Source organism: Arvicanthis niloticus, chromosome 10, assembly GCF_011762505.2.
Source record: "Arvicanthis niloticus isolate mArvNil1 chromosome 10, mArvNil1.pat.X, whole genome shotgun sequence".
Lineage (NCBI taxonomy): Eukaryota > Metazoa > Chordata > Mammalia > Rodentia > Muridae > Arvicanthis > Arvicanthis niloticus.
Window position 1 is genome coordinate 22,497,849 of NC_047667.1, and position 24,558 is coordinate 22,522,406.

Below are 24,558 nucleotides of genomic sequence, written 5' to 3' on the forward strand. Positions count from 1 at the left end.
CAGCCCAACCTTTCCCAAGAGTCCAGACATTAATGACAAGCCGAAGCCCACACTATAGGAGCATCCGACCTCCACATTCCAGAATGAGACTGGGACAAAGACAAGCTCTTCCCGCCTTAGCCCCAGCCCCTTACCCTAGACTACGCGGAAAGAGCTGGCAAAGAGCTGTGGACTCCAATGGGAAACTGGTCAACCAGCACTAGAGTAGGGATCTGGGGCGGGGCCTGGGAGGCTCCGCCCTTTGCGTCATTAAGGCGGGGCATCACTCCTACCCAGAGCTCCAGGTAGCCAGGGACCCAGCAGCGGGAGATGGCGCGTTGCACTGGCCCGGAGGCGGGGGCGGGGCGGGCAAGGGGCGTTACTGCGACCCATGATGTCACTGTCGCGGCAGACCTTGGCGATCCGCGGCCAGCTGTGTCGCCGGGCTGCGCGCCGGAGATCGGAACAGGCAGCTTGCTCATGAGTCATGGACTTCCCCTGGCCCCTCCTCGACCACTCCCACTCCCTCTCAGGGCCCCCCCGTAGGGGCTAACGCGGGCGCGGCGGCTCCGAGGGGGTGGGGCTGCTGGGAATGGCTGTGCCCCCTTCAGCTCCAGTGCCGTGCTCGCCCTTTTACCTGCGGAGGCAGGAGCCTTGCCCGCAGTGCTCATGGAGCATGGAGGAGAAGGCGGTGGCCAGCGCCGGCTGCTGGGAGCCTCCAGGTCCCCCGAGGGCCGCTGTCCCGTGCTTCGGCGTCGCGGTGGACCAGGACGACATCCTCCCCGGTGCCCTGCGTCTCATTCGGGAGCTGCGGCCGCACTGGAAGCCCGAACAAGTTCGGACCAAGGTAGCCGAGAGGGCGCGAGGCCGGGGATAGGGCGCTGCCTGGGCTGCGGAGGGGCTGCGTGGACGCCCGTCAGTGCATCCTTCCAAGTGCGGGTTCCAGGGTTGTGCGGCTGTTGCGCAGGAGAGGTTTTGGACTGTGGTTTGTATATGTGTTTAGCTCTCCATTTCTCTTTGATCCCTATGCAAAGCTGGGCTCATGCTTCCCTGGACCCTCCCCATTCTCCTGCTCTTGAGGTTCTCAAGCATGCCGCCCGGAGGTCCACCTGCCCACTGTCAGCATACTGCGCGTGCAGCCCCACCCCCTGTCACTGTGCTTGTCCCCTAGTTGCTCAGAAGTGCTACCCAGCCACTCTGAAACCCCGAGGAGGCACGAACTTTTAAGGAAACCTCCCCCTGCACCCATGCTGTTCCTTCACCCTAACGTGAGATCCAAGCCTCAGGGATCTGAGCATTTCCTGTGGAATTCGCAATTCCAGCTAAGCTCTGAAGACCTTCACATGGCTTCAGACTAGCTCTGAACAACGCCCCTTTCGCCCCCCCCCACCCCATTTTCTTCCGTCCTCAGTTTAATACTTTCTCCCACCCACACACCTGTGGGCAGAACTGCCCGCTGCAGCTGTAGCTTACTCCCTAGCTGTCCTGCATTCTCTTAAAAACCTACCCAGCCCTACACCCTGGGCAGCCTGTGGAGGGCTGGGGTTACATGTCACAGGCCTTCCGAGTAGGGAAGGGGCAGCTCTGAGGAGAAATCTGGGCTGAGTGTGGTAGCATTTTCAGAAGACCTGGTCAGGAACAAGGCAATGTAGATTGAGATTAAGCCCAGCACAACACGGCAGGTGTTAATCAGGACTCCCATTAGGCCTGTCTTCTCACCCAGAACGGGTTCAGGTGGCATCCAGCTGCAGTCCCATCCAGCTCTGCCCCATGGCGCCCCAAAAAAACTTTAGTTCATGGTTCCTCCCTCCTTATCACCCTGCCCAGAGTCTGTGTTCCCACTCCTGTTGTCTCCCGGGGTGGAATTCAGAGATTCAAGGACCTCTGGCCACCAAAGCCCTGGGATGAGTGCCAACTTCAGTAACCTCCTTGTTTGTCTCTTTGCCACTGGATGGAGCAGGAGATAGGCTCTGAGAGCCCTGGCCTGCCGTGGTGAGAGGCAGCCGGTCAGGGTGTCTGAGCAACTTGCAGCCCTCCTTGGCTACATTCTCCCCTGCAGTGGGTTCTTTCAGGGTCAGGATGGAGAAAGGAGGAGAGTACCTCTACCCACTTCCTAGTGTGGACATGCCCACTCTGCCAAATTCCATGCCCCGGAGGCCCAGCTAGGCTGAGTGGGTGTGCCCGGCTGGGTTCAATGTGGCTCCTCCCCAGCACCCACCACCTTGAGTTTTCTTTACTCCAAGGCAGAGGTTAGTACTAGAGGGCATGAGGTAGTGTTCAGTATTCAAATGAACACATTCTGCTTTGACTGAAGCCCTGGGAAGAGAGCAGAGGATCATGCGGCACCCTCCCACCCATGGCTGCCCTCTCCCCACATGCTAGCGTTTCAAAGACGGCATCACCAACAAGCTAGTGGCCTGCTACGTGGAGGAGGACATGCGGGACTGCGTGCTGGTCCGGGTGTATGGGGAGCGGACGGAGTTGCTGGTGGACCGGGAGAATGAGGTCAGAAACTTCCAACTGCTGCGAGCACACGGCTGCGCCCCCAAACTCTACTGTACCTTTCAGAACGGGCTATGCTACGAGTATGTGCAGGGTGTGGCCCTGGGACCGGAGCATATCCGAGAGCCCCAGCTCTTCAGGTGAGAAAGGCACAGGGCCTAATACACTATTTTCTCTGAGGCTGTGGTTTTGATGATCTTGGCTGGCTTCTTCAGTGCACAATGAAGAAGAGTCATAAGGCCCACCATTGTATTGCAAATGTTTGCTAATACACTCTACTCAGAGGCTGCACCATTCCAGGGCCTCACGGTGGTGCCCAGTGGAAGGATGAATCCCAGGGGAACACAGCAGAGACCAGGTTGTTCCCCTACCCCAACCCCGTTTCTTAAACCTTTGTCCATCCTGTGTGTCTGGAAACGCTCAGAAGCCCAGGAATAGAGTCCGAGCCAAATCCCGAAAGCACACAGGAATTCTACCCTGCCTGCCTGTCTTTCTTTTTTTATTTATTTTCTGTTTATTGGAGCCAGAGTCTTCCAATGTAGCAATGGCTGTCTTGGAATGTGTTATGTAGACCAGGCTGGCTTTAAACTCTAAGAGACACACCTGCCTCTGCCTCCCAAATGTTGGGATCAAAGGTGTGCTCCACCTTGACCAGCTTCCCTCCCGTCTTTTGCAAAGACAGAAAAGTGTGAAGACCAACAAACCTATGCAGGGTGAACTAACTCAACTTTAGCAGGCTGGAATAGCCTCTCCCCCCTCTCCACCCCCCCCCCCCCCATAGCTGAGGGCCCTTTGGGTTCCCTGACAATAAAACACCCAGGTTTGGAGTACTGCTGAGGCCTTCATGCAGAAGGCTCACAAGGACTAGGTCCTAGTCCCAGCAAATCCCTGGATATGTAGGACCCAGGAACTGTGTTTAACCTTCAAGCCCTGTGGATACTCCTGTAAAGCAGTAGAGCAGAGTATACCATATTCTCTGCTCTGACTGAGGGAGGGCGAGGCTCAAGTAGTATCCTCTTGGTGAGCCCTGAAGTTTACTCTTGATGCTGGGGTTAGCAGTGCAGGGTCTGCCTGGGGCCTTTGCTTCGCATGTGCTGTGTCTCACCTAAGAGGAAGGAGCCTTTTCTTCCATACTGAGGGCAGTAATGCCCTCCTAAGGGTAGGCCTAGCCTCTTCTGTGCTCCTCACTTGCCCACCAGTCAACCCAAGTAAGTCCGTTTTGCTCTCTTTGTGTACATGGCTGGCCCTCTTGGCTTCAGTGCTGCCTCAGAGACTGCTGTGGCCCCAGGACAGTGTACTTGAGTTCTGTGTTACAGCTGTGTGTCAAGTAGAGAGGGTTAAGGGTGTGCCCACCTACGCAGGGGTCACTGGAGTTCGACCTGAGTGCACCCAGCTTGTAGAAATGAAGTCAAAGCGGAGTACAGGGGACCCTGCCCTGCTTTCCCCACCCCATGGCTCCTCCCTTAGTCTTTTGTAAATAAGTTCAATTATTGGCAGGTGCCCACCACTCCTAAGTCTCTCTCTGCTTCACTGAACCTCAGGCCATTGCTCACCCTTTCTCTGGAAACAATTACCACTGTCAGGAAAATTGAAGGGGGATTTATAAGAAGTTGGTGTCTGGGGGAGAGCCAGAAATTGGGGTGAGTGTGGGAGTTAGGCCTTTCCTTGGTGACTTTCCCAGGATGGAGCTTTTCCCATCCTGTCATGGTGACAGGGTATCTGTAGGAATGTCCCACCCCCACCCCCATCCAACCCCCATATCCCTTGAGCCCACCCCAGTCTGGTCTGCTGAGGCTCTGAAGCTTAAAAATGCTGAGTACTGAAGTTACTTCCGTTGCTCTTCACACAACAGCTCTATTGTCATTCAAGGAGCAGCTCAGTTCAGAACCTTCATCAGAAAGGAAGACTAGGGCGGGGCCTCAGGTCCGTGTCTGCTTTTCCCAGATCTTTAGTGGGCTCTCACCTCCCCCAGGACCTCTGACCTCCGCGCACCTTCTCAGCCTCCCAAAGCCCTCCACCCTCGAGGAAGTGGGAGGCTTGGGGGAGGAGCCTGAACTTGCCACTATCCTGATAGTGGTCCCTTCCCAGGCCCGGCAAGGGGAGGAGTGTCCTCAGGACAGCTGTGTAACAAGGTTTCAAACAAGCTGCGCCTTTGTTGTCCTTTCCGGGGATTATTATTCCACCAACAGGCAGAGGCCAAGGGAAGCTCAGAAGCTTGGATGTTGGAGGTTTAGCAGGCAGTTAGGGCTGGACTACCGGAGGGAGGGCCGGCAGAGCCCAGCTGGGACCCCACCCTCCCTCCATGCTGACCTCGGCACTGGCCTTGGTGCTAGGTTCTTATCAAGGTTCTTCCCTCCGAAGTAGCCAGCCCTCTCCTCATCCCTGCTCGCTCCAGCAGACCTCCCTGCTTCACACTCCTCCAGGACAACCACTCAGTCTCCCCCAGGACCTTGGATAATGTCTGTGGGAGAACTGGAAAGCTGGCTTGTTTTGAGTCCTTGGTGTCCACCCACCAGCATCAACTCCCAGTGGTGCCAGAAGGGGCTGCCCTGGGCCAGCCTCTCCACCTTGGCCAGACTGATAAAAGGCTAATATTTCCTCTTTCCCTAGCATCAACACCCACTGAGTTCTCCATAGAACGGGACCTGCTGCCACCTCTCCTGGGAGAGGGGGGGCAAAGTCTAAGGGTGGGGGAAGAAGGCTCCTGCCCTTGTGCCTGGTTACCCCTGTGTTCTCAGGGGCTGCTGTGGGAAGGCTGAGAAGAGCCAAGCTACTGGCCTGGGGCAAATGGTCCTCTGTTTTGCTCTGGCCCAGCTCTGGGACTACAAAAGCAGCAATGGCTAAAGGTCTTACTGCATTTTCCCGCCTTCTGCTGAAATCGTCTTTGGGAGATCAAGGGCTCTTGGGACCTGTAATGACCCCACATGTGGCCTTCTGGCTAGTGCCCAGAAGAACCTTCCAGACCTTTTCTGATCAAGAGGGCCTGAGCAGGAGGACAAGCCCAGTACTGACACTGTCTGCTCCTCCCATTTCTGTTGTAGGTTAATCGCCTTAGAAATGGCAAAGATTCACACCATCCACGCCAATGGCAGCCTGCCTAAGCCCACTCTCTGGCATAAGATGCACCGTTACTTCACGCTGGTCAAGGATGAGATCAATCCCAGGTATAGAGATCTGAGCGGGCTCAAGGCTGCCACTGTCTCTGCCCTGCCCCCTGCTCTTGGCTTCCGCCCACTCTTAGAGGAGGTTCAGAGATGCAGTTGCCAGTGAGGAGGGGTTTCTCCTGAGCGCCTTCTATCCTGTGCCACTGTGCTGGCAGAGAGAGGCCATTGGCTGCATCTCGGCAACAGGGATCAGCAGTTTTGCATACTAGCACCTATTTCTCTTTGACTTTTCTGTGTCAGGCAGGAGGATTAGGACAACTCCCCCCCCCCTTTTTTTTTCTTTAGCGTTGCTAGAGAAAGCTCTGCTCCCCAGTCAGGCTGTCAGTGTGAGACTTTAGGCTCCCACATCAGGACTTAACTCTTGGTGAGTAGTCTTCTGTCTTTGGAACCAGGGGAGGGTGGAGCCTCTGGGAACCTGAGGTCCTGTGCTCAGTGGGGTCATAAGAGAAAACAGCAAGCCCCTGGGATGTCAAGGTCTCCTGACTGCCTGGATTCCTCTTGTGCCTGTGTAGCTTTGTGAACCATGTCCCCTGCTATGTCCCTAACCATGCCCACTGCTTCTGGAAGTGCTCTTTCCAGGGACAGTGGTTTCCAACAGGGTCTCCCAAACCCCCTTTCCTCCTTCCTCCTCCCCCCCTACTTTTCAAGACAGTGTAGCCCTCTCTGGCCTCGAACTCACTATGTAGAACAAGCTGGCATTGAACTCACAGAGATCTGCCTGCCTCTGTCTCCCAAGAACTGGGATTAAAGATGTGTGTTATCACACCCAGCAAGCGTCACCTTTTAAAATGTATTTGAATGCCCTTGATTGATGGATAATTATATATACGGTGTGTAGGGTGACACATGTCTTCACTTCAAATGGTTGCCACTTCTTTGTGCTGGACACTGAAATTCCTCTCCTAGCAGTTGTTGAAATATACTGTTAATTTGAATGCCACTTCTCCTGAAGGGTCACAGGAGTGGGGTGCTAAGAGGGAGGTCTAAGAGAAAGGAGTCTCATTCCCTCCTCTGAGACAGGCATCATTAACTCTGACCCCATGATGCGTCTCTTGCACACACCCATGACTTTATACACCCAATGATTGTTCTCTGAGTGCCCAGCATGGCACCAGCCTGCCCTCTGTCTGACAATACATCCGGGGACAAGGACTTCCATGTCTCTGAAGACTAGATGGTAGTATGTCCCTTCAGCTAGCACTATTATTGACTGATGGAGGTGGGACTTGCTGGTCACTAGGTGTGGGCCTGGTACTCACACATGCTTGGACTCCAGCTTTCCTTGACTGCTGTCCCTATGAAGCTTTGGTGACTTAATTTGTCAGGAAAAGAGGTCCTTCACGAGGAGCTGGCCAGCTTCCTTCGTTCTTGACATGCCTTCGTCTTCTGGGAAATCAAAATTTAACTTCTTTGAGCCTAAGAAATTATTCCCTGACCCTTTGACGTGCTTTGCACGTCCCCCAGCAGGTTAGTGCTGACCAGCTAGGAAAACTAGAGGGAGCACCTTGGACTCCAGGAACCACATATTCATTCATTACTCAGGCCCCGACTTATTCAGTGCTTCATTTCCCAAACATTGATTGACTGGGATTAAAATGGTAGAAAATTGGAGATGATTGTGACAGAGGCTCTGCCCATGAAGAGTTTAGAAGCTGGCTGTGTAAACAGAACATGTCTGTACTCGGTGCGTAAGCATAAGCAGGGATAGGATGGGGCAGCAAAAGTCATCTTGGCAGAGGCGGCAGGGCAGGATGAGAGGGGCTGCTCCGGCTCAGAAGACAGGTCTCCCGGAGGCTGCCAAGCAGGTGGATGAGGCTAGAACGGATGTTCAGGAAGCTGTTTGAGCGGGGAACAGGACCTCAGGGAAGGGGGCTTGGGTACCAGGCTAAGGAGCCAGGACTGAAGGGAACACGCATCAGGAAACCAGGAATGGTGTGGTTTTTGTTTATTTGAGACAGAGTCTCAATATGTAGCCCACACTGGCCTCAAACTCATGTAGCCCAGGCTAACCTGTCTTAAACCCTTGATCCTACTACCCTGGTCTCCCAAATGCTAGGATTACAAGTAAGTGCCCCATGCCCAGTATTATGAAGGTATTTGAACCAGAACTATGGTTTAGGATGGGACCTTTCAGGCATAAGGACGCTTGTGGTGACGGAGCTGCTTGTGCATTTGAGGTGGGGAGATAAGCTGGGGGCCAGCGACCCCAGCCCCTCATCCCTTCTGCCGTTTCTGGGTGGCAGTGATAGCCACCCGCTGCCATCAGAGGTGGAGGAGTTTGGTGCTGTTTAGGCAGCAAAGCTGGCAGAGGCCCACATGTTCAGGGAGGGACACTGGCAGTCAAAGGGGCCCCTGGAGACAGGCCTGGATTGTTCTCATAGCAAATATCACAGTGGCCTTGGTGTGGCCAGGATAGGGTCAGACTGAGGCCAGAGACTGGGAACAGGCATTCGGATGTCGCAGCCTGATTTTCAGGCAGACCTGGGCAAACCAAAGGAAGTCTCCTCAGCCCTTATCTTGAGATAACCCCAGAGTAAGAAGGGAGCCTTGAAGTAGCCGTTCAGGGAGGGCTACGTGCATGGCTGAGGATGGAGCTTGTCTTTCCTCTCTGCGGCTGCCTTCTCAGAGACAGAGGGAACAGATCAGGGTACACAACCCTGTGGTGAGGACCCACGGAAGGCTGGGAACCCAGGTGGGCTGAGGTGTTGGGTCTGGTGTGCCCAAACTACAAAGCATCTGGATGATGCCTTCTTTTCTTTCTGGAGCCTTCATTTCCCAGTGGTGCCAAATAAAAGACCTAAGACCCCTCTGACTCTGCCTTCCCTTTTCTACAGGGGACACAGGGACACCTTAGTCCTGTCCAGTGGGGAGATGAACTAGGGCCCATCTCACTATTGTCCCAGGCAGAGAAACAGGAGTAGAGACCAGGCCCAGCACCCCTCTCCCAGGGATAGTTCTGACTTTTGAAAGACTATGCTGTTTGGCTTTTTCAGTGTACACAGACCTGTGTGTCCGAAAAGCCAAAGTTCAGAGCCCCTGAGTACAGTGTGTCCTCACCCAATGTCTGCATCGATTGACCTATGACAGATCATTCCCCAGCATGCTTGGCAGACAATGCTACTTTGGCGTGACATGGAGGTGGATGGATGTAGCCCCATCCATTATTGCTCAGCCTTTAAGCTGGTCTAGCAGGAGCCAGGGACAGGAAGCTCTCATAATACAAGGTGACAGGATTTAGTTACTGGGAGTGGCAAAACAGGTCTCTCACACCGGGTGTGTTGGTGTGTGCCTGTGCATGTGCGTGTGCGTGTACGTGTGCTGTTGCTTCTCTGACAGTGTATAGTTCACCTTCTTTCAGGTCTGTGAGATGACTGATTAGACCACAATCTATGCCGTTGTCAGCTGCTGGGGTCTGAGGGCCACACCAGGGCACCCCTCTGCCATTTCTCCAGCCCATCCTGGGGTTCTGTTATTGAGTGGTCTCATCTTACAGGAGCACAACCTCTCTTAGGGATTTCCCAGCATCCTTGGCCACTTCTCTTCCCCTTCTCACTGTTAATGCCATGGACCCCATTCTTGCTCCCTCCTGAGCCCTCATGGCCTCTTAACATTTGTTGTTGCCTCTCCTGTCTTCTCCTGGGTCCCCCTTCCTCACCCTGCCCATTTCACTACATAACAGGGATGCCATTTAGTCAGGAACTTTCATCTTCTGCCAGCTACTTTTATGACCAGGTTTTAATCTGCTCCTCAATGTAACCATGGGAACCAGAAGGACAGGACACACTTATGTCTGACAAAATCAGGGGCTCTGCTGGACTGGCCTTTTGTCTGAGATCTCCATGTTAAGAAAAAAATGGTCTGGCTAGTTTAAGGCCTGCCTTTTTGAGTCAGCCCTCCCCAATGTACAACCTTTTCCCGCTCTGTCCAGCCTTTCTGCAGATGTCCCTAAGGTAGAGGTGTTGGAACAGGAGCTGGCCTGGCTGAAGGAACACCTGTCCCAGTTGGATTCCCCCGTGGTGTTTTGTCACAATGATCTGCTGTGCAAGAATATCATCTATGATAGTGACAAAGGTACAGCCCCTCACCCCCCTCAGATGCAGAAGATGCAAGCAGTTGGTTGGTCTGCTGACTTATAGGAGACATGGGTTTTGACTTTCGTTTTTTCATGGAGGACACGGGTATGCCTTGTATTGATCTTAATTTGTGAGAAAGAAGAGGAAAAGAACAGGAAAGTCCCACTTAGAAAAACACATTCTAAGCGAGAACGCAAAATCTTAGATGGGAAGATGCTCTTCAACATCAGGACGTGCCAGCCATGTGTCCTGGTGATCTTATGGCCTTCTGGGGGATATCGTGGCTTCTCCAAGCCTTGATCAGGCAGGGGGAGTGGGAAGGGGAAGAAAGACAGGGAGATTGCCTGCCTTTCACTGTTGCTGAGAATGCAGCCCGCCTGGAAATAAAGGTGTCCCTTATTATACAGGGCAGATTGGTTGGGGACATCTAAGTATGCCAACATGCATGTGTGTCTAAGTCTCCTAAAAACTTGCAGAGTGGAGCTAGGCAGGGAGAGTACTCACACCGGGCGTGAGACCCAGAATACTTCCCACGCCCCCGAAAGCAAGTGAAAATAAATAAATAGTATAATATTTGCATGTGACTTCCATTGAGTAACCTCTGGTACCTTCTGGCTATTTCTGTGCCCAATACAGTAGAAATATGAGCTTAAATAGGTGTTAAGGCATGTTGTCTTAGGAATGACAAAAGGCTGTACGTGTTCGGTATACATGAATTTTTAACTTAGTATTTTATGTGTATGATTACTTTGCCTGCATGCCACGTCGATGCGGTGCCCACACAAGAGGATGCTGGGTCCCATGGACCTGTAGTTACAGTTGGTTGTGAGCCACCATGTGGGTGCTGGGAATCAAGCTTCAGATCCTCCGTAAGAGTAGCCTATACTCTTTACCAATGAGCATGGATCCCAGTCCCTCGGATCCAGTTTTGAAGATTTCTAGCCTGTAGTTGAATCCATGGATGTGGGACCCACAGACATGATGGGCGGACATACTTGCTTTGCTTCTGATGCTTAGCTGTGCTGTGGACAGGTGCCTTTAGATGGGGAACCTGAGGACCCCGCTGAGCTGGAGTGGAGATGCAGCTATGGGGAGGGCATGTGGGAGCAGCCTGAAAGGTTGCCACAGACATCAGGGAGGGTCGGAGGTGCACTGTGGAGGTCTGGAAGACTAACCATGTCCCATTTCCAGATCTGGGACCAGTTCTCATTGTTTCTCCTCACAGGCCATGTGCGCTTCATCGACTACGAATATGCAGGGTACAACTACCAGGCTTTTGACATTGGCAACCATTTCAATGAGTTTGCAGGTAGGGGGATTGCTCTGACCTCAGTGCCCTGCTTATGATGGGGTGCCAGCTCTGTGGGGAGGCCCACATATGGTTCCAGACTTGGTGAGAGTTGGGTACAGCGTGCTTTTAAAGAGCAACGGACCTCATAGAAGGGAACTCTCCTGCCCAGAGCTGACTTCTGCCAGCCTGAGGGGCAGTTGTATACAAATGAGGGAAATGTGCTCACAGTGGGGTTCCTGGGAGCTACTCAGCCTGATGTGTCAGTTAGGGTATAAGACCCGGGCTCAGAAACACTGTCCCGTACTCTCAGCTACTTGGAAGACTGAGGCAGGAGGATCCCTTCTAGGCTATAGTGTGTGTTCAAGGCCAACCTGGGCAACTTAGTGACAGCCCATCTAGAAATTAAAGATAGTTACGGATTTATCTTAGTGGCAGAGCATCTGCCTGCCATGTACAGGGCTCTGAATTCAATATCCAGTACAAAGAAAAAAAAAAGCGAAGAAGGGAAGAAAGAGAAAAAATACCCCTCCTTTAGGACAGGCAGAGCCCCCACCAACTTGGCAACCCTCTCTCGTGCCAAGCACAACTTGTACAATGGCCCAAGAAGGCCCTGAATGTGAGTATGTGACTACATAAGCTGTAAATAGCTGTTTTCATGGTGTCCTGGAGTGAATAATCTAGGCGGAGCTAGTTAAAAGCGTTTCTGCAACTCAATTTCTCAAGTTTCAATCCCTGTTTTGTTGTTACGAGTGGTGGAATTGAGGTCACTGCCTCTGTGGCTGTAAAATGGGGATGGTGTCATACCTATGTCACACCATGCACTAACACACACACAAGGCTGGGTGCGGTGGTGCATGCCTTCGATCCCAGAGCTCAGGAGGCAGAGAGAGGGGGGCAGATCTTTTGTGAGCTTGAAGACAACATCATCTAAATTGTAAGTTCCAGAACAGCCAGGACTATAGAGAGAGACCCTATCTCAGAGAAAAAACAAAGTCTCTCCCCTCTCCCCCAGACTTGATAACCATACCATAAAGACATGGCAGTCTAGATCCTTCCATGGAAGGGTAACAGGGCAATGTTTTCCAGCTTCAGGGCTTGTTAAAAACAGTTTGATAGAACCCTGGAGTCAACTCCTCAATGGCCTTGGACACAGATGGAGAGCCATCTGCAGGCTGGTATGTGGGCTTGTCAGGGTGACATGGCTGGCCTCTAGGATTTAGGAAAGTTGAGGTGCCTTGCCCAACTGTGAAACCATCCTTTGGCCACTCCCTAACCATCCAACTCACCCCAGGTTGATCGATCACATCTCTTTTAGAACCTTAGGGGACCAGGCATGCGCCCAGCTCTCTGGGGGGCAATCAGAGGGAGGAGGCTGGGCCTCCGCTGAGCAGTGATGAGCTGAGGGGGAGGCCTGCCCTGAAGGGCATATGGCTGGCCGTGCTCAGCTGCGGAGAGGCCGCAGCAGAGGCTGAGCCTTTATCCGGTGCACCTAGCAAAGTTCAGCTGGAGCTTCTCCGAAGTGGGTGGATTGTATCCTTTAGGAGCTGGCTCCGGGCAATAGGAGGCGACAGGTCCAACCCAGCCCCGCCTCCAACTGGCTGTGTGCTGTGTGCGCTGAGCCTTCTCATCTGCAAGGAAATGTACTACCCACGGGCTTTGAACTCAAGAACTGTGTGTCTGGGGGGATGTAAAGAACAGTGAGAAGGGATATAGAAGGGAATGAAGGCTCTCTCCCACCTTCAACTACTTTCTTGTTCCTGGCCTCCCTGCAGATCCAGGGAAGCAGCTTGAGGACACTTAGGACAGGGAAGGGGTACAAAGGCTGTCAGTCATGGGGAGCAGTGGAGGTGGAACATCCCTGGGAAACACGCGTGCAAGCAGCGGCATTTAGCACTGGTAGTTAGGTCCAGCTCCTTGTCTGAATTAGGCCTCTGAGAGGAAAGGGCCGGCTGAGGTCAAGTGGTGCCAAGCTTGAGACATCCAGTGAGGGATGTCATTACAGAAGGGCAGGCGTATGGTGGCACTGCCTTGGGATTCCCACCACATGCAGGGCAGTACCTGGCCCTTGACCCCTCAGCCAGCCTTAGTCCTCAGCCCTAGGCAGATGGTACCCAGCTGGGAAGAGGAGACCCCTCCACCAGCTAGGTTATCCCCACACAGCTCTTCCTCAGGCCAGCCCACAGCTCAACAGAGGAGACTCCTTGGGCTCAGAGAGCAGCTTTTCTAGCGACTTCTGTCTCACCTGCCCCCTAGGTGTGAATGAGGTTGATTACAGCCGGTACCCAGCTCGGGAGATCCAGCTGCAGTGGCTGCGTTATTATCTTGAGGCGCAGAAGGGGACAGCTGCGTCCCCCAGGGAGGTGGAGCAGCTTTATGTACAAGTCAACAAGTTTGCTCTGGTGAGTACTGGGACCCGCCATAGCCTCCCACCCAGAGCCTAGGGTCAGTTCTTAGTTAGGGTTTCTGTTGCTGTGATTGATACACCATGACCAAAAGCAATGTGCGTGGGAAAGAGTTTATTTTGCTTTATAGCTTGAAGTCCATCATCAGGGGAGACAAGGTAGGAACCTGGCAGTAAGAACTGATGTAGAGGCTCAGAGGACTGCTGCTTACTGGCTTGCTCCCCACGCCTTGTTCAGCCTGCTCTCTCATGCCATCCGGGACTACCAGCCTAGGGAGTAGTACTGCCCACAGTGGACTGGGCCCTCCCAAACCAGTCTTGAAAATGCCCTACAGACTGGCCTACAGTCCAATCTGGTGGAGGTATTTTCTCAATTTAGATTCCTTCTTCCAAAACGACTCTAGCTTGTGTAAAGTTGAAGTAAAACTAGCTACCCCAGTTGAGGACTGTACCCTACCTAGAAAAGGCCAGTAAACAGCCATCACAGGCTAGCCCCTTAATGTTCCTGCTGCCCCTGCAGGCCAGCCTGGGCACTCACTCCCTAGAGTAGTTCCAAGAAAGACTTCAGCTTCCTTCCTCATTCAGCAAATCTGTTTGGATGGACAGTTCTTTCTGCTAGCTAACCTTAGGATTTAATGATGCAGTAAGACCCTTCTTGTAACCGCTACCTAGCTCACAATTCACCAGCCTTGCCTCCAGGCTCCTCCCACCAGCACTGCATTACAGGATTCAAATGGGAATGCCACTTCTCCAAGGAAAATAGTTCATTCCTGGTGTCCACTGGTGTGTGCCTGGGGGACTACCAACACACTGGGAGACAAGCCAGTCGCTCCAGGTTTCACCATTCATCAGAGCTTAGAAAATCCATCATTTCTGTGATTGATTGACTGTCCTGGTTCACACTAGCCCAAATCCAAGGCCTCTTCCTCCCTTGTCGCACCATGAGAACAAATCTCAACTTTTAAGCAAAAATAACCCTATTTCTAGCTGGCTCACCTATGCCCCTTCTAAGCCATGGGAAGGGAAGTAGAGGGAACCCTTCGTAGTAACTGTGTGGCTAAAACTTGGGATACAATGGGGGAAGACCTAGGGTTATCTCCCCATGCCTGGCGGGGGGTGGGGGGGATAGTATTGTAGCTTTGAGGTAACTGGGAATCATAGATGCTTTCTGGCTCTTTGAGCCTGGGGTGGAGGGAGGCAGTCTGGGGGGACTCCACCTTCTGCTGACTTGGATGCTAGGATCTGGGTAGGCAGAAAGTCCCTAAGTGCTGCCCAGAGGTCCAGCCTCCACTTCTTCCCACACTGGCCAGTGTTTAGCTCTGCAAGGCCCCCACAGTAGCTGTGTCTGTCTTGCTGAGTGCTATGGCAGGTGTGGCCCCGTGGGCTGATGCTCTCCGGCCTGTTTGCAGGCATCTCACTTCTTCTGGGCGCTCTGGGCCCTCATACAGAACCAGTACTCCACCATCAGCTTTGACTTCCTCAGGTGCGTACGGGGAGCTGTGGGAAGATGGGTGTGGGCGGCGAGAAGGGACAGCCTTCATCATCACATATCACAGCTAGTCAGAACAGAACGTCAGAGTCCTTCCAGTGTGCAGCTGACCCAGCCCCAGCAAGGGCTGCCTGAAGAGCCCCACTAAACCTAGTGAAGGCGTTCTCATCACCCACTAAATCTCTGCCAGTGGTTCTCAACCTGTGGGCTGTGACCCCTTTGGCAAACTTGTCTCCAAAAATACATTGCGACTCATTAACAGCAGCAAAATTACAGTCAGTTATGGGGTACCGACGAAAATAACTTTATGTTGGGGGGGGTGTCACCACAACACGAGGAACTGTATTAAAGGGTCACAGCATTAGGAATGTTGAGAACCACTGCCCTGAACTGTCCTCCTCAGCATCAGGGCCCACACTACTGGTGCCAGCCTAGCCAGAGCCGGAGAACCAGTGTGAAGGATGGAAGGCTGCCCAGCTCTGAGTTTGAGGCCAGCCTGGTCCACATAGTGAGTTCAAAGACAGTCAGGACTGCACAGAAAAACCCTGTCTACACACACACACACACACACACACACACACACACACACACACACACACACAGAGTTGACTTGCCCAGACCTGGATGAGTTTGAGCTTGGAGGTAGTCCTCAGTAGGCTGTTGGGCACCCTGCTCACCCACTTCCTTGCCTTTCCCTGGCAGGTATGCAGTGATCCGATTCAACCAGTACTTTAAGGTGAAGCCTCAGGTGTCGGTCTTGGAGCTGCCAAAGTGACCAGCCTCCTGTTTTTCCATGTCCTCTTGCTGCCAGAACTGCTCCCCAGGATACCCTTCTGCCTTGGAGTTGGCACCCTGGGGCAAGGTGGGCATCCATGGAGAAGGCCCCCTAGTGGATGCCAATGAAGACTTCATTTTCCTGTTTGGAGGGACTGATGAGTCCCAGCATTGGGGGTGGGACCCCCTTCACCCTGCCAGGCTTGGAGAGGAAGTGCCTGCAGATAGCTGAGGCCTGGACTGGCCCCCTGTGAGAGCACACTGTTGCCAGCCCAGGCCTGCTAGAGCTTGGGCTGTCTCAGTTTGTCCTTGACCCTTCCGAGTAGGGGAGGGGAAGGGCTCATTTCTACCTCTGGTGCCCCAGCCCCCAGTTGAGCCATGTGAGCCCCAGGTGAGAGGTTCTGAGCTCCAAGCCGGTAGGAAGCCAACTCTGTTTGTCATCTCGGCAAAGAGGTCCCAGCTGTGCGTGACAGCTTCTGTAGCAGCTGCCGCATCTGAGGCTGCCAACTTCTCCAGCCAGATGCCACCCAGTCACCCCTGCCCCAGGTTCCTTCCATCCCCTACAGAGAGGGATGGCAGACCTGGAGCAGGCATGGCCTTGGGTCAGGTGGTAGGTACCAGAGCTAGCATTCTCCTCCACCTCTCTCCCTTCTATTCTGAAGGTAACAGAAGTCTTCCCATTGGGGAATGAATGGTGGAAGGCAAGAAGGCAGGGCCTAGGCACCTAGAGGCCAGCACAGTTGCCTGGGCATGGCCAGATACTGAAGGTGTTGCCAGCTCAGTACCCACCTCCCAGTCCTTACAGTTCCTAAGGGGGTCTGGTATAGGTCCCTACTGTGATTCATTTGTAGATTATCATGGTTTTCTGCATTAAAATGTTTGTTTCTGGAATGTGGTCTTGGAGGACAGTGGTTTGGAATCTCATTGGTATGTATGCATGTGGAGGTGCTGGGCCAGGCTCGGCCTCCCTTCTGCCATGCCTTTGGGGTTCACTCCTGCTTGAGTTAAGGCACAGCAGCCTGTACACCTCTGTGCCATCCTTGTTGGGTCCTTCAAGGTCGTGAATACTAATGGAGGATCTGGGGGAAAAGATGTGCCCAGGCATACAAATGGTGCCACCTGTAAAGTCAGGCGGCCATAGACAAATTATATAGCGATGCCCACCTTACTATCTTCAGCCATCCTAGAACCAATGGCAGAGTGAGCCTCTACGAAGTTGGCTTCATGTGCAGCCTCCTAGGGCTCTGTGTCACCACCTTGCAGCCAACCGATATGAGTGGGGAGTGGCTGGGGTAACAGAGGGCCCATGCTTCAGCACCAAGCCTAAGTCCCACTTCACTCCTGTCATTCTAGGCAGGTGCTCCAGGCCAAGGCCACCTTCTTGGGGCTGACCCTGGGCCTGTGTGGAGGTAGGCAGGGGCTAGGCGAGCTTGTAGCTAGCTGTCCAGATAGTGACCAGAACATACTGTCCCTGCTTCTGCCCATCTGCCTGCTTCTCACAGGATTGAGGTTCCAGTTGGCCAGAGGTCTTGGGGTGGTAATGGCACAGCAGCTAGATGAGGCCCCGTGGACAAAGGTATCTGGAACACCTCTGGTATTGAGGACCAGCCATAGGTCCAAAGGAAGAACTGGGAGGACTCCCAAAATTATGGGATCTAATTTTGTCTGAGATGTTAATTTGGAGTGAAGTTAGGGGCTTTGAGCCAAGCAGCTCCCCCTAGTGGCCACTTAACAGGGCCAGGCAGAGACCAAAGAAGTTTCCAGAACCCTGGGCAGGTCTCTTGTTGTTGGCCCCTCCCTCAGGGATGGACAGGGGACCAAGGTTTGAGACAGCCAGAGCTCTGAAGGACAGAGCTAGGAGTCAGGACACTCCCTCATCAGCTGTCCCTGGTTCTTGGCAGTGTGTGGTCTTTATCTCACTTTTATCTACTGTCTCACCAGTATGTAAAATTAAGAAAACCTCTGTAGTGCCAAGTCTGCCCCATAGTTCTTAATTTCTACTTCCCAACATCTTTGCTGGTGTGTGTGTGTGTGTGTGTGTGTGTGTGTGTGTGTGTGTGTGTGTGTCTATAGCCAAAATAGTGAAATTTGAGACTATCAGCTCAGGTTCAATCTCACAGTACACAGAGCATCTGTCTTTACCAGAAACAGTCTTTTCCCTCTTGCCTCGTTTGGTGGACTGGATGACCCTGGCCCCTTACTCTAAGGGTATACCTATTAGGATGCCTCATTCTCAAAGGCTGATTCTGGGCCCCTCCAGATGATGCAGCTTTTCCTAAAGGAGTTTGGACTGGAGCAACACACCCGGGACCCAAGCCCTGTGAGAACATATACTGCCTCATCACCCCCTCATCGAGGACATATGTCTTTGTTAATCTGAGCCATTTCTTTTACCAGAGTTGCTGCTCAGCTCTGTCTCCCCCATACCACGCTGATGGTATGAATTTAACCAAGACCTGTCTTAGAGAACCCCGGTAATTTTGAGGAATTCTGTCCTTTCCTCCAGAGACAATTCTGTCACAACTATGCCTTTGAAATCTCTATTCCAAGTGAAGTTTTGAGGACTAGCACCCGAGACTGTCCCCTTAATAAATATGGCAGGCAGCCCACAAGGGAGTTCCTGAGTGTGTGTGTGTCCCTCTTGTGGGATGAGTCCACGGCTTCCACTGGACTCAAGTGGCTCCCTCTCCCAAAGGGAGGGTAGGATTCATGAAGAAGTTTTAAGTCTCTTCCTTTTAGGTGGGTCAGTGAAGCCCAAAGAGGGATAGCTGAGCCACTGTTCCTGTTCCTCCAGGCTGCTACAGTGCCTCCTCTGTAGGCCTGTCCTACATCTTCCTCTTGCCAAAGCCATTTCTTTCAGACACTTTGCCTGACCCTCCCATGTGCTGCCACCAGGGGGCAGTAGCGACCGGCTAGCACCAGCCTCCCAACAGAGAAAAGGCACATTCTGAAATGGTTGGTCTTTATTACACCATCGGAAAACAAATATGCTGGTTAAGTTATTCATCATTATCTTCTTAGTAACAAAATAAAGCACTATCTATGTTTACAGTCATAAAAAGAAACAGTCTGGAGAGAAACAGGGTCAACAGAGATGGGGAGGGAGGCACCTGGCCATCTGGGATTTTAGGGTCATTTCTCTGACCCAGGCAGCTCCAGATCTTTGAAGCGAGGTGCTAATGGTCTTTGATTTTCTTGGGACACAACCAGGAAGCTTGACAGGAGTGAAGTCCATTCCCCAGGACAGGGTGCGGGAGGAAAAGAACCCACTCTAAGCTCATGAAGAAGGGATGGAGACCAGCTGCCACGGGGTCCCCTCTGCAGGGCTGTCACTGACAAAAAGTCCCCCACGCCTGGGACACAGGTTGGGAATCAGGGCAGAGCCTCTTGGAGACCTAGGCAGGCTCTCACGGCTCTGGGAGCTAAAAATGGCTCCATGGGAACTGACTGGCAAAGTCAGAAGGGAGGAAAGGGGTCATGGGGTCAGGAAACTGCCAGTCCCAGGGGCAGGCTGGGCCCTATAAACACCCAGAGAATATAGCGGGTGTGGTAGGAGCAGGGACAGAGAGAGAGAAAAATGTACATGGGGAGAAATTACACAGAACCTGAGACACCAGACTGACAAAGAGGTAGCAATTTGGGGACAAAGGAACACAGAAGCAGCCCCCAGAGAAGCATCAAGACACGCATCACAGAGCTCATCGACATGACTGGCTCACAGTGACCACTCAGCAAGCATCTTTTGCCGGGAGTGGCAAGATGAAGAGGTGAGCCCCGCACAGACACACAGTAGCCAGAGGCACATGGACTTGGAAGACAAAGACAGGACAGCCAGACTGCACAGAGTACAAAGTAACCCCGGGTGACCTGGGAGCTTGTAGGGCAGGTATTGTCCCATAATGGTTGGTCTGGGCCAAGACAAAAATGGAAAAAAGCATGTGACCTTAGGGGGGACAGGTATATCCCTGCCATGTATCCTGGACATACAGGAGGGCGTACATCCAATGGTCCCTGGCCATCAGCCCCAATGGCTAAAACCCTCAGCCAGCTTGGTTCACTACAGCCACGTGAATCCCACCCAGTCAGGGCATGAGCTCCTCGGATGTGCCCAGAACTGTGATGGAGAGGAGGACCCCCACCCTGGGAATGTATCTACAAGTGCAGATTCACCCATCACCTGGGCACACCCAAGTCCAAGTACCAAGATAGTTCAGGAAGGCTGGCTGTTGCCTGTCCAGTTGGGAACAAAAGGTCTTTTCCCCCAGCAGTGACAGGCCGAGCCCAGCTAGCTGGGGATCAGTCTGTGAGTACCACCAGCTCCTCGTCACTCTTCTCATCACCCTCTGAGTCCTCGTCCTCGCTGTACCGGTACATCTCTCCATCAGCCACCGAGTGCCTGTCATCTGTGCCCTCCCCTTCCTCCCGGAGACTGCAGGTATTGATGATGACAGGCATGTTGGGGTCCAGGCCCTGGGGGTCATAGTGCTCCACCAGTGGACGTGCCAGGGGTATGCCTGCTGCCCGAGGGAACAGGATATCTGAGTTCACCTGTGCCTGGCCAGCCTGCGGGCTGAGAGGCAGAGAAAAGTCGAAATTACAGATGTACCCATGAGTCCTCCCTGCCTTCCCGGCCCTCCCCGCTGGCTGGGTAACCAGCATACGCTGGCCCCTGTGTGCTTCCTGATGGCCAAATTCACTGTCAGCTATAGCTGGAAAACTCAGAGCCGAGGGTATGTTGGACGGTAGCACGTGAATATTACTTCGTTCATAGTCTACAAAGCTCCACTCTGCCATGATCAAATAAGGAACCTTCCTATGGGATGAATACCTGTGGTGTTCTGAGTTTGCCCTGCATTGGTCCGACAGCAGGTATCCCACAGTTAGTCTAAGTCTCATGCCCAACCCCCAGTCACCACAGCCTCACACACGGTCATCAGGGTTCACACACAGGCAGGCGACACACAAATCTGCACCCAGATCCTTGCAGGCAGAGCCCTGCCTGCCTCACACAAAGACCAGCCACACACAAACCCAGTCCCTCACGGCAGCCACAAGCTGCCTCTGGCCACCAGGGAGGGCCTGCTCACGGGATGGTGTAGCTTTGGCGAGCACCCTGGCGCCGCGTCCTCATCAGGGCCTTGTACTCGCCCACACGCAGCCGCCGGCCCTCCACGACGCAGGTACGCTTAGGCCTTGGCTTGTACTTGTAGTCCGGGTATTTCTCCAGGTGCTGCCGGCTCAGACGGGCCTGCTCCTCGTAGTACGGCTGCTTCTCCTGGTTGGTCATGGACTTCCAGCGAGAACCTGATCCAATACCAGGCAATAACTAAGGGCCAGACACTCAGGGTCCCCCCAGTGCAAGGCCCCCAGCTAGAAGCCCTGATTGGACCCTGGTCCTCAACTGGGATAAAAAGTGATTCAGGCATATGCTCTCATCCAGGCCTGGCCAAGTGTGGATGCTCTCTGGATCCTGGTCAGGGAATGGATGAGGCTGGCAATGACAGGTAGTCTGTACCACTCTCATGTCAAACAGCTCAGCCACCCCGAGAAGTCTCTGTTCCAAGGGCACTCACGAAAGAGCAGCCACTCCAGGCCACTAAGTATCCAGTGTCAACCTGAGGTGCAGCTCAGTGGTAGAGCATCTGCCTAGCATGTGCCAGGCCCTAGGCTGCAATGCCGACATGGCAAAGCTGAAACAGAACCCTGGTGTTCCAGACAAGAGAAAGCTGCACGGTTACTGGAGGGGACTCAGCCATGAAAACACCACCCTTAATCAGCCTTGTTGGCCCTGCCCTCTCCTCAGTCTCAGACACAAAAAAATCTTTGTGCTGATGATCCAAAATACCAGTCTCCCATTTACTGCCATAGTACAGGCTGTAAGAGGCACTGAGTGGGGGTGGTAGGGAACACAAAGTCCTAAGGAGAGGGGCAACCAGAAGAGCCCTGCTACGCAGAACATCTCAATTGCTACACCCTGTAAGATTCTACCAGGGTTCGAAAAGGCACGCAAGCCCCAAATGGACCCAGCTGGCTCCTGAGACCCAACCCAGTCCTACTGAAGTGTGTCCCTAGACGAAAGCTGCAGAGGACCCACACCCTGGCCCTTACCAAGGATCTTGCTGATGCTAGAGTTATGCATGTCTGGGAAGGCTTGAAGAATTTTCCTCCGCTCATCCTTGGCCCACACCATGAAGGCATTCATGGGTCTTTTGATGTGGCTGCTGTTCCGGGACTCGGAGAAATGGCGGGAGCCTGGAAGACAGGTAGGTAGGAGTCAGGCAGGCAACAGCTCTGGGGCTGGCAGAGATATCCCTTGCATGGCCACCAGGAGGCACTGATGAGGCTCATACAGAAATCAGCTCAGGCCTAGCAAGGCAGGAAGGAGAAAATGAGGAGGAAAGCAAAGGCCAGCAGTAGGGGGGCCACCACAGCCAGAGAATAGGCACAGCAACGATCCAGAATTGTAGGGCCCCACTGAGTCGTTACAAGATACCAAAAGGTGACCTACGGACAGAGACACCAGGGAACAACGGAGACACACGCTAGGAAGGACCTGAGAAAGAAGGGAAGGAAGGTATCAGAGTCAGACACAGCCCTATGCCAGAATCCTCACCATCCATGTCACAGCTCAGCATGGCTTCCTCCAGGGGATGCACACAGCTCTCCTCCAGCCGCTCCTTGGCTGGGGAGGAGTCCAGGCTGATGAGGTCCTGCAGGGGACAGGGACAAAGTACGGATCAGTACTTCCTGTGTCATTCTGTCTTCATCTTCCACCTCCTGCCCGTCTTCTGGGAAGAGGAAGAGTGGCCCATACCTTTCGGAATGGGGTGTTGGGGGAGTTTTCCAAGGCCCCACTGTGGCTGTGGAGCAGCTGCCGAGCATCCTGGATGGCTTTGGTGACAGCGTCCCCTTCACCAAGGAAGCCTGTTGGAGAGAGAACATTTATGCTTCCTGCCATGTCACACCTAGGGGCTCCTGGTGGTGGCACACTCCCTGCCCATCGCCATACCTCCCTTCAGGACTGCCAGCTACAGGGTGCCAAGGGGCTGGGGACAAAGCAACACTCCCAAATGTGCATCTCAGCTGTCTGACCCTGTGCTGTCTAATCCGATCCTGGAGAACAAGGGGGTGGGGGGGGGGGGAGGAAGGAGGAGGCCTCCTGCATGCAAGCCTCATCCCTGGCTTTTAAGAAAGCAGAGGCTGGGGTGGGGCTCAGTGACAACTGTTTAAAACCCCAATCTGGAACTGAGAAAGAGGACTGTGCCCAAGGTGGCCTGACTTAACCATCGGCTTCTTAGGAGAGAGCAGATGAAAAGGCTTACCCAGAGGCAGGTTGGGGGGGCTGGACTGCAGGTCCCTTGTGGTAGCCCCGTGGCTGGAGGGGCGAGGCCCACAGCTGTTCATCTTCAGGCTGGGAGAACTGGAGGTGTTGGGCAGCTCAGGTACCTTGGGCTTGGCTGTGAGGTTTAGTGGTTGTGGGGGCTCCTGTGGACCCAGAAAGACAGGGAATGAGAAACACCCGAGGAGGACCACCCCCATCACACAGGACAGACAGGACTCAAGGAGAGTGAGCCAAGAGCAAAGAGAGGCAGCGGCCTCGAGCGAGGGAGGGGGTTCCAGGCGGCAGTGGGGAGGGGAGTACCTGCAGGGGGTGGTGGGAGGCCACCCCTGGCCTCTTCACCACAGGGGCAGGCGGGCTATGCAGCAGCTGCAGAGGGTACTCCACTGTAGAAAGAAAAGCAGCAAGAGACAAAGTCCCAGGTGAGCCCGGAATAGCAGTCACCTGAGTGACAGGTCCCAGGACCACAGGTAGGTGGGCAGAGTCTAGAGCTGGTCTAACCTGTTCTGTTCTCATCAGGGGACCATCTATCCCCTCTTCCCATATGGCCCCTGCAGGCTGATGGCCCTGCCTGCCCTTTGCAACCCACTCTAAAGAGCTTCATGCAAGGGACAGCAGCCCTCCCCCCCCCCCCCGCCCCCAGTCTTGTACCTCCTGTGTGTAGGGGGCAAAGCTACTGTGTTGGGAGGAAGCTCCACATGCTTCCCCTCTATGACAAAGCGTATGGTATGTAAGGGGACTCAGAGCATGAGACTCATTTTACAGGTGTTATTAGGGTTCTCTGCACATCCTAACAGGTAAGAAAAACAGACCTTGTGAATTCAGCAGGCTGCCCATAAACCCATTAAATGGCAGCACCAGGATTTGAACCCAGGTCCAGACTCTATAACCTATCCCTTGGCCTGTACAGTTCTCTCTCTCCTATCTGCTTTATCTTACTAGGCTTAGAATCAAGGGGGAGTGTGGCGGAGATAAGTCAGTGTACAAATTGCTAGCCACAGGCAGGTAGCTAAAGGCTCAAAGGGGGCGTGTCCAGGATGGCTGTGGGGCTGGACTCAGGAGCAGTCTGCACTGCTACCCATCCTGTTGTGGCATTTACAGGCAGCATGTCCTTCCTGTCCCTGTCCCAACTCCGTCTGTGGGCACTGTCTCCAGATCTTATTGGGATCATCCCATAAGTCACCTTCACTGTCATCCCCCACAACCAGAGAGAGCACACTCCCCACTCAAGCAGTCCAACGCACCCACTTCGCAGACCCCATGTTCCAGTCCTCCACAGCCTCCCAGATCCCTGTCGCTCTCACATGCCTTTGCAAGCCCTTTCCCTGAGCCTTGCACCCCAGTTCGTTTCTCCTTCATGATGAATCCTACCACCCCTTCTCCAGGACCCAACCATCAAGCACCACCTCCTCAGGGAGCCTCCCCAACTTTCCTCTCTCCCGAGTCTCTGTGCTTTGAGGCACGCTCCTCCTTCTCATTCTCCCACATAAGTTCGGAAAGGACTTATTCTTCTACCAGAAAGGCCACAGTGTAAACTAGGGCATGC

At 53.6% G+C, this 24,558-nt stretch overlaps 2 protein-coding genes across 5 annotated transcripts in view; one reads left to right on the forward strand and one right to left on the reverse strand.

Annotated features, from left to right (window-relative positions):
- Positions 1 to 275: 275 nt before the first annotated feature.
- On the forward strand, positions 276 to 16,564 carry Etnk2 (ethanolamine kinase 2). Its single transcript, XM_034513279.2, has 8 exons — positions 276 to 826; positions 2,362 to 2,621; positions 5,523 to 5,645; positions 9,574 to 9,716; positions 10,944 to 11,027; positions 13,263 to 13,408; positions 14,820 to 14,893; positions 15,602 to 16,564. The coding sequence occupies exons 1-8, from the start codon at positions 572 to 574 to the stop codon at positions 15,672 to 15,674; spliced, it is 1,158 nt and encodes a 385-aa protein (XP_034369170.1). The 5' UTR covers positions 276 to 571; the 3' UTR covers positions 15,675 to 16,564.
- A 2,054-nt stretch (positions 16,565 to 18,618) lies between these two features.
- Sox13 (SRY-box transcription factor 13) overlaps positions 18,619 to 24,558 on the reverse strand; it is a 44,209-nt gene continuing 38,269 nt past the window's right edge. For 2 of the 4 annotated variants that reach the window (XM_076941195.1, XM_076941194.1), the window contains 7 exons: positions 23,316 to 23,398; positions 22,996 to 23,158; positions 22,488 to 22,597; positions 22,287 to 22,383; positions 21,782 to 21,925; positions 20,761 to 20,977; positions 18,619 to 20,243 (listed from right to left, as the gene is read on the reverse strand). In XM_076941195.1, the coding sequence (XP_076797310.1) occupies positions 19,970 to 20,243; positions 20,761 to 20,977; positions 21,782 to 21,925; positions 22,287 to 22,383; positions 22,488 to 22,597; positions 22,996 to 23,158; positions 23,316 to 23,398 (1,088 nt within the window). In that variant the 3' untranslated portion in view covers positions 18,619 to 19,969. The remainder of the gene's footprint in view (positions 20,244 to 20,760; positions 20,978 to 21,781; positions 21,926 to 22,286; positions 22,384 to 22,487; positions 22,598 to 22,995; positions 23,159 to 23,315; positions 23,399 to 24,558) is intronic. The other 2 variants (XM_034513564.2, XM_076941193.1) reach the window with 1 other exon arrangement.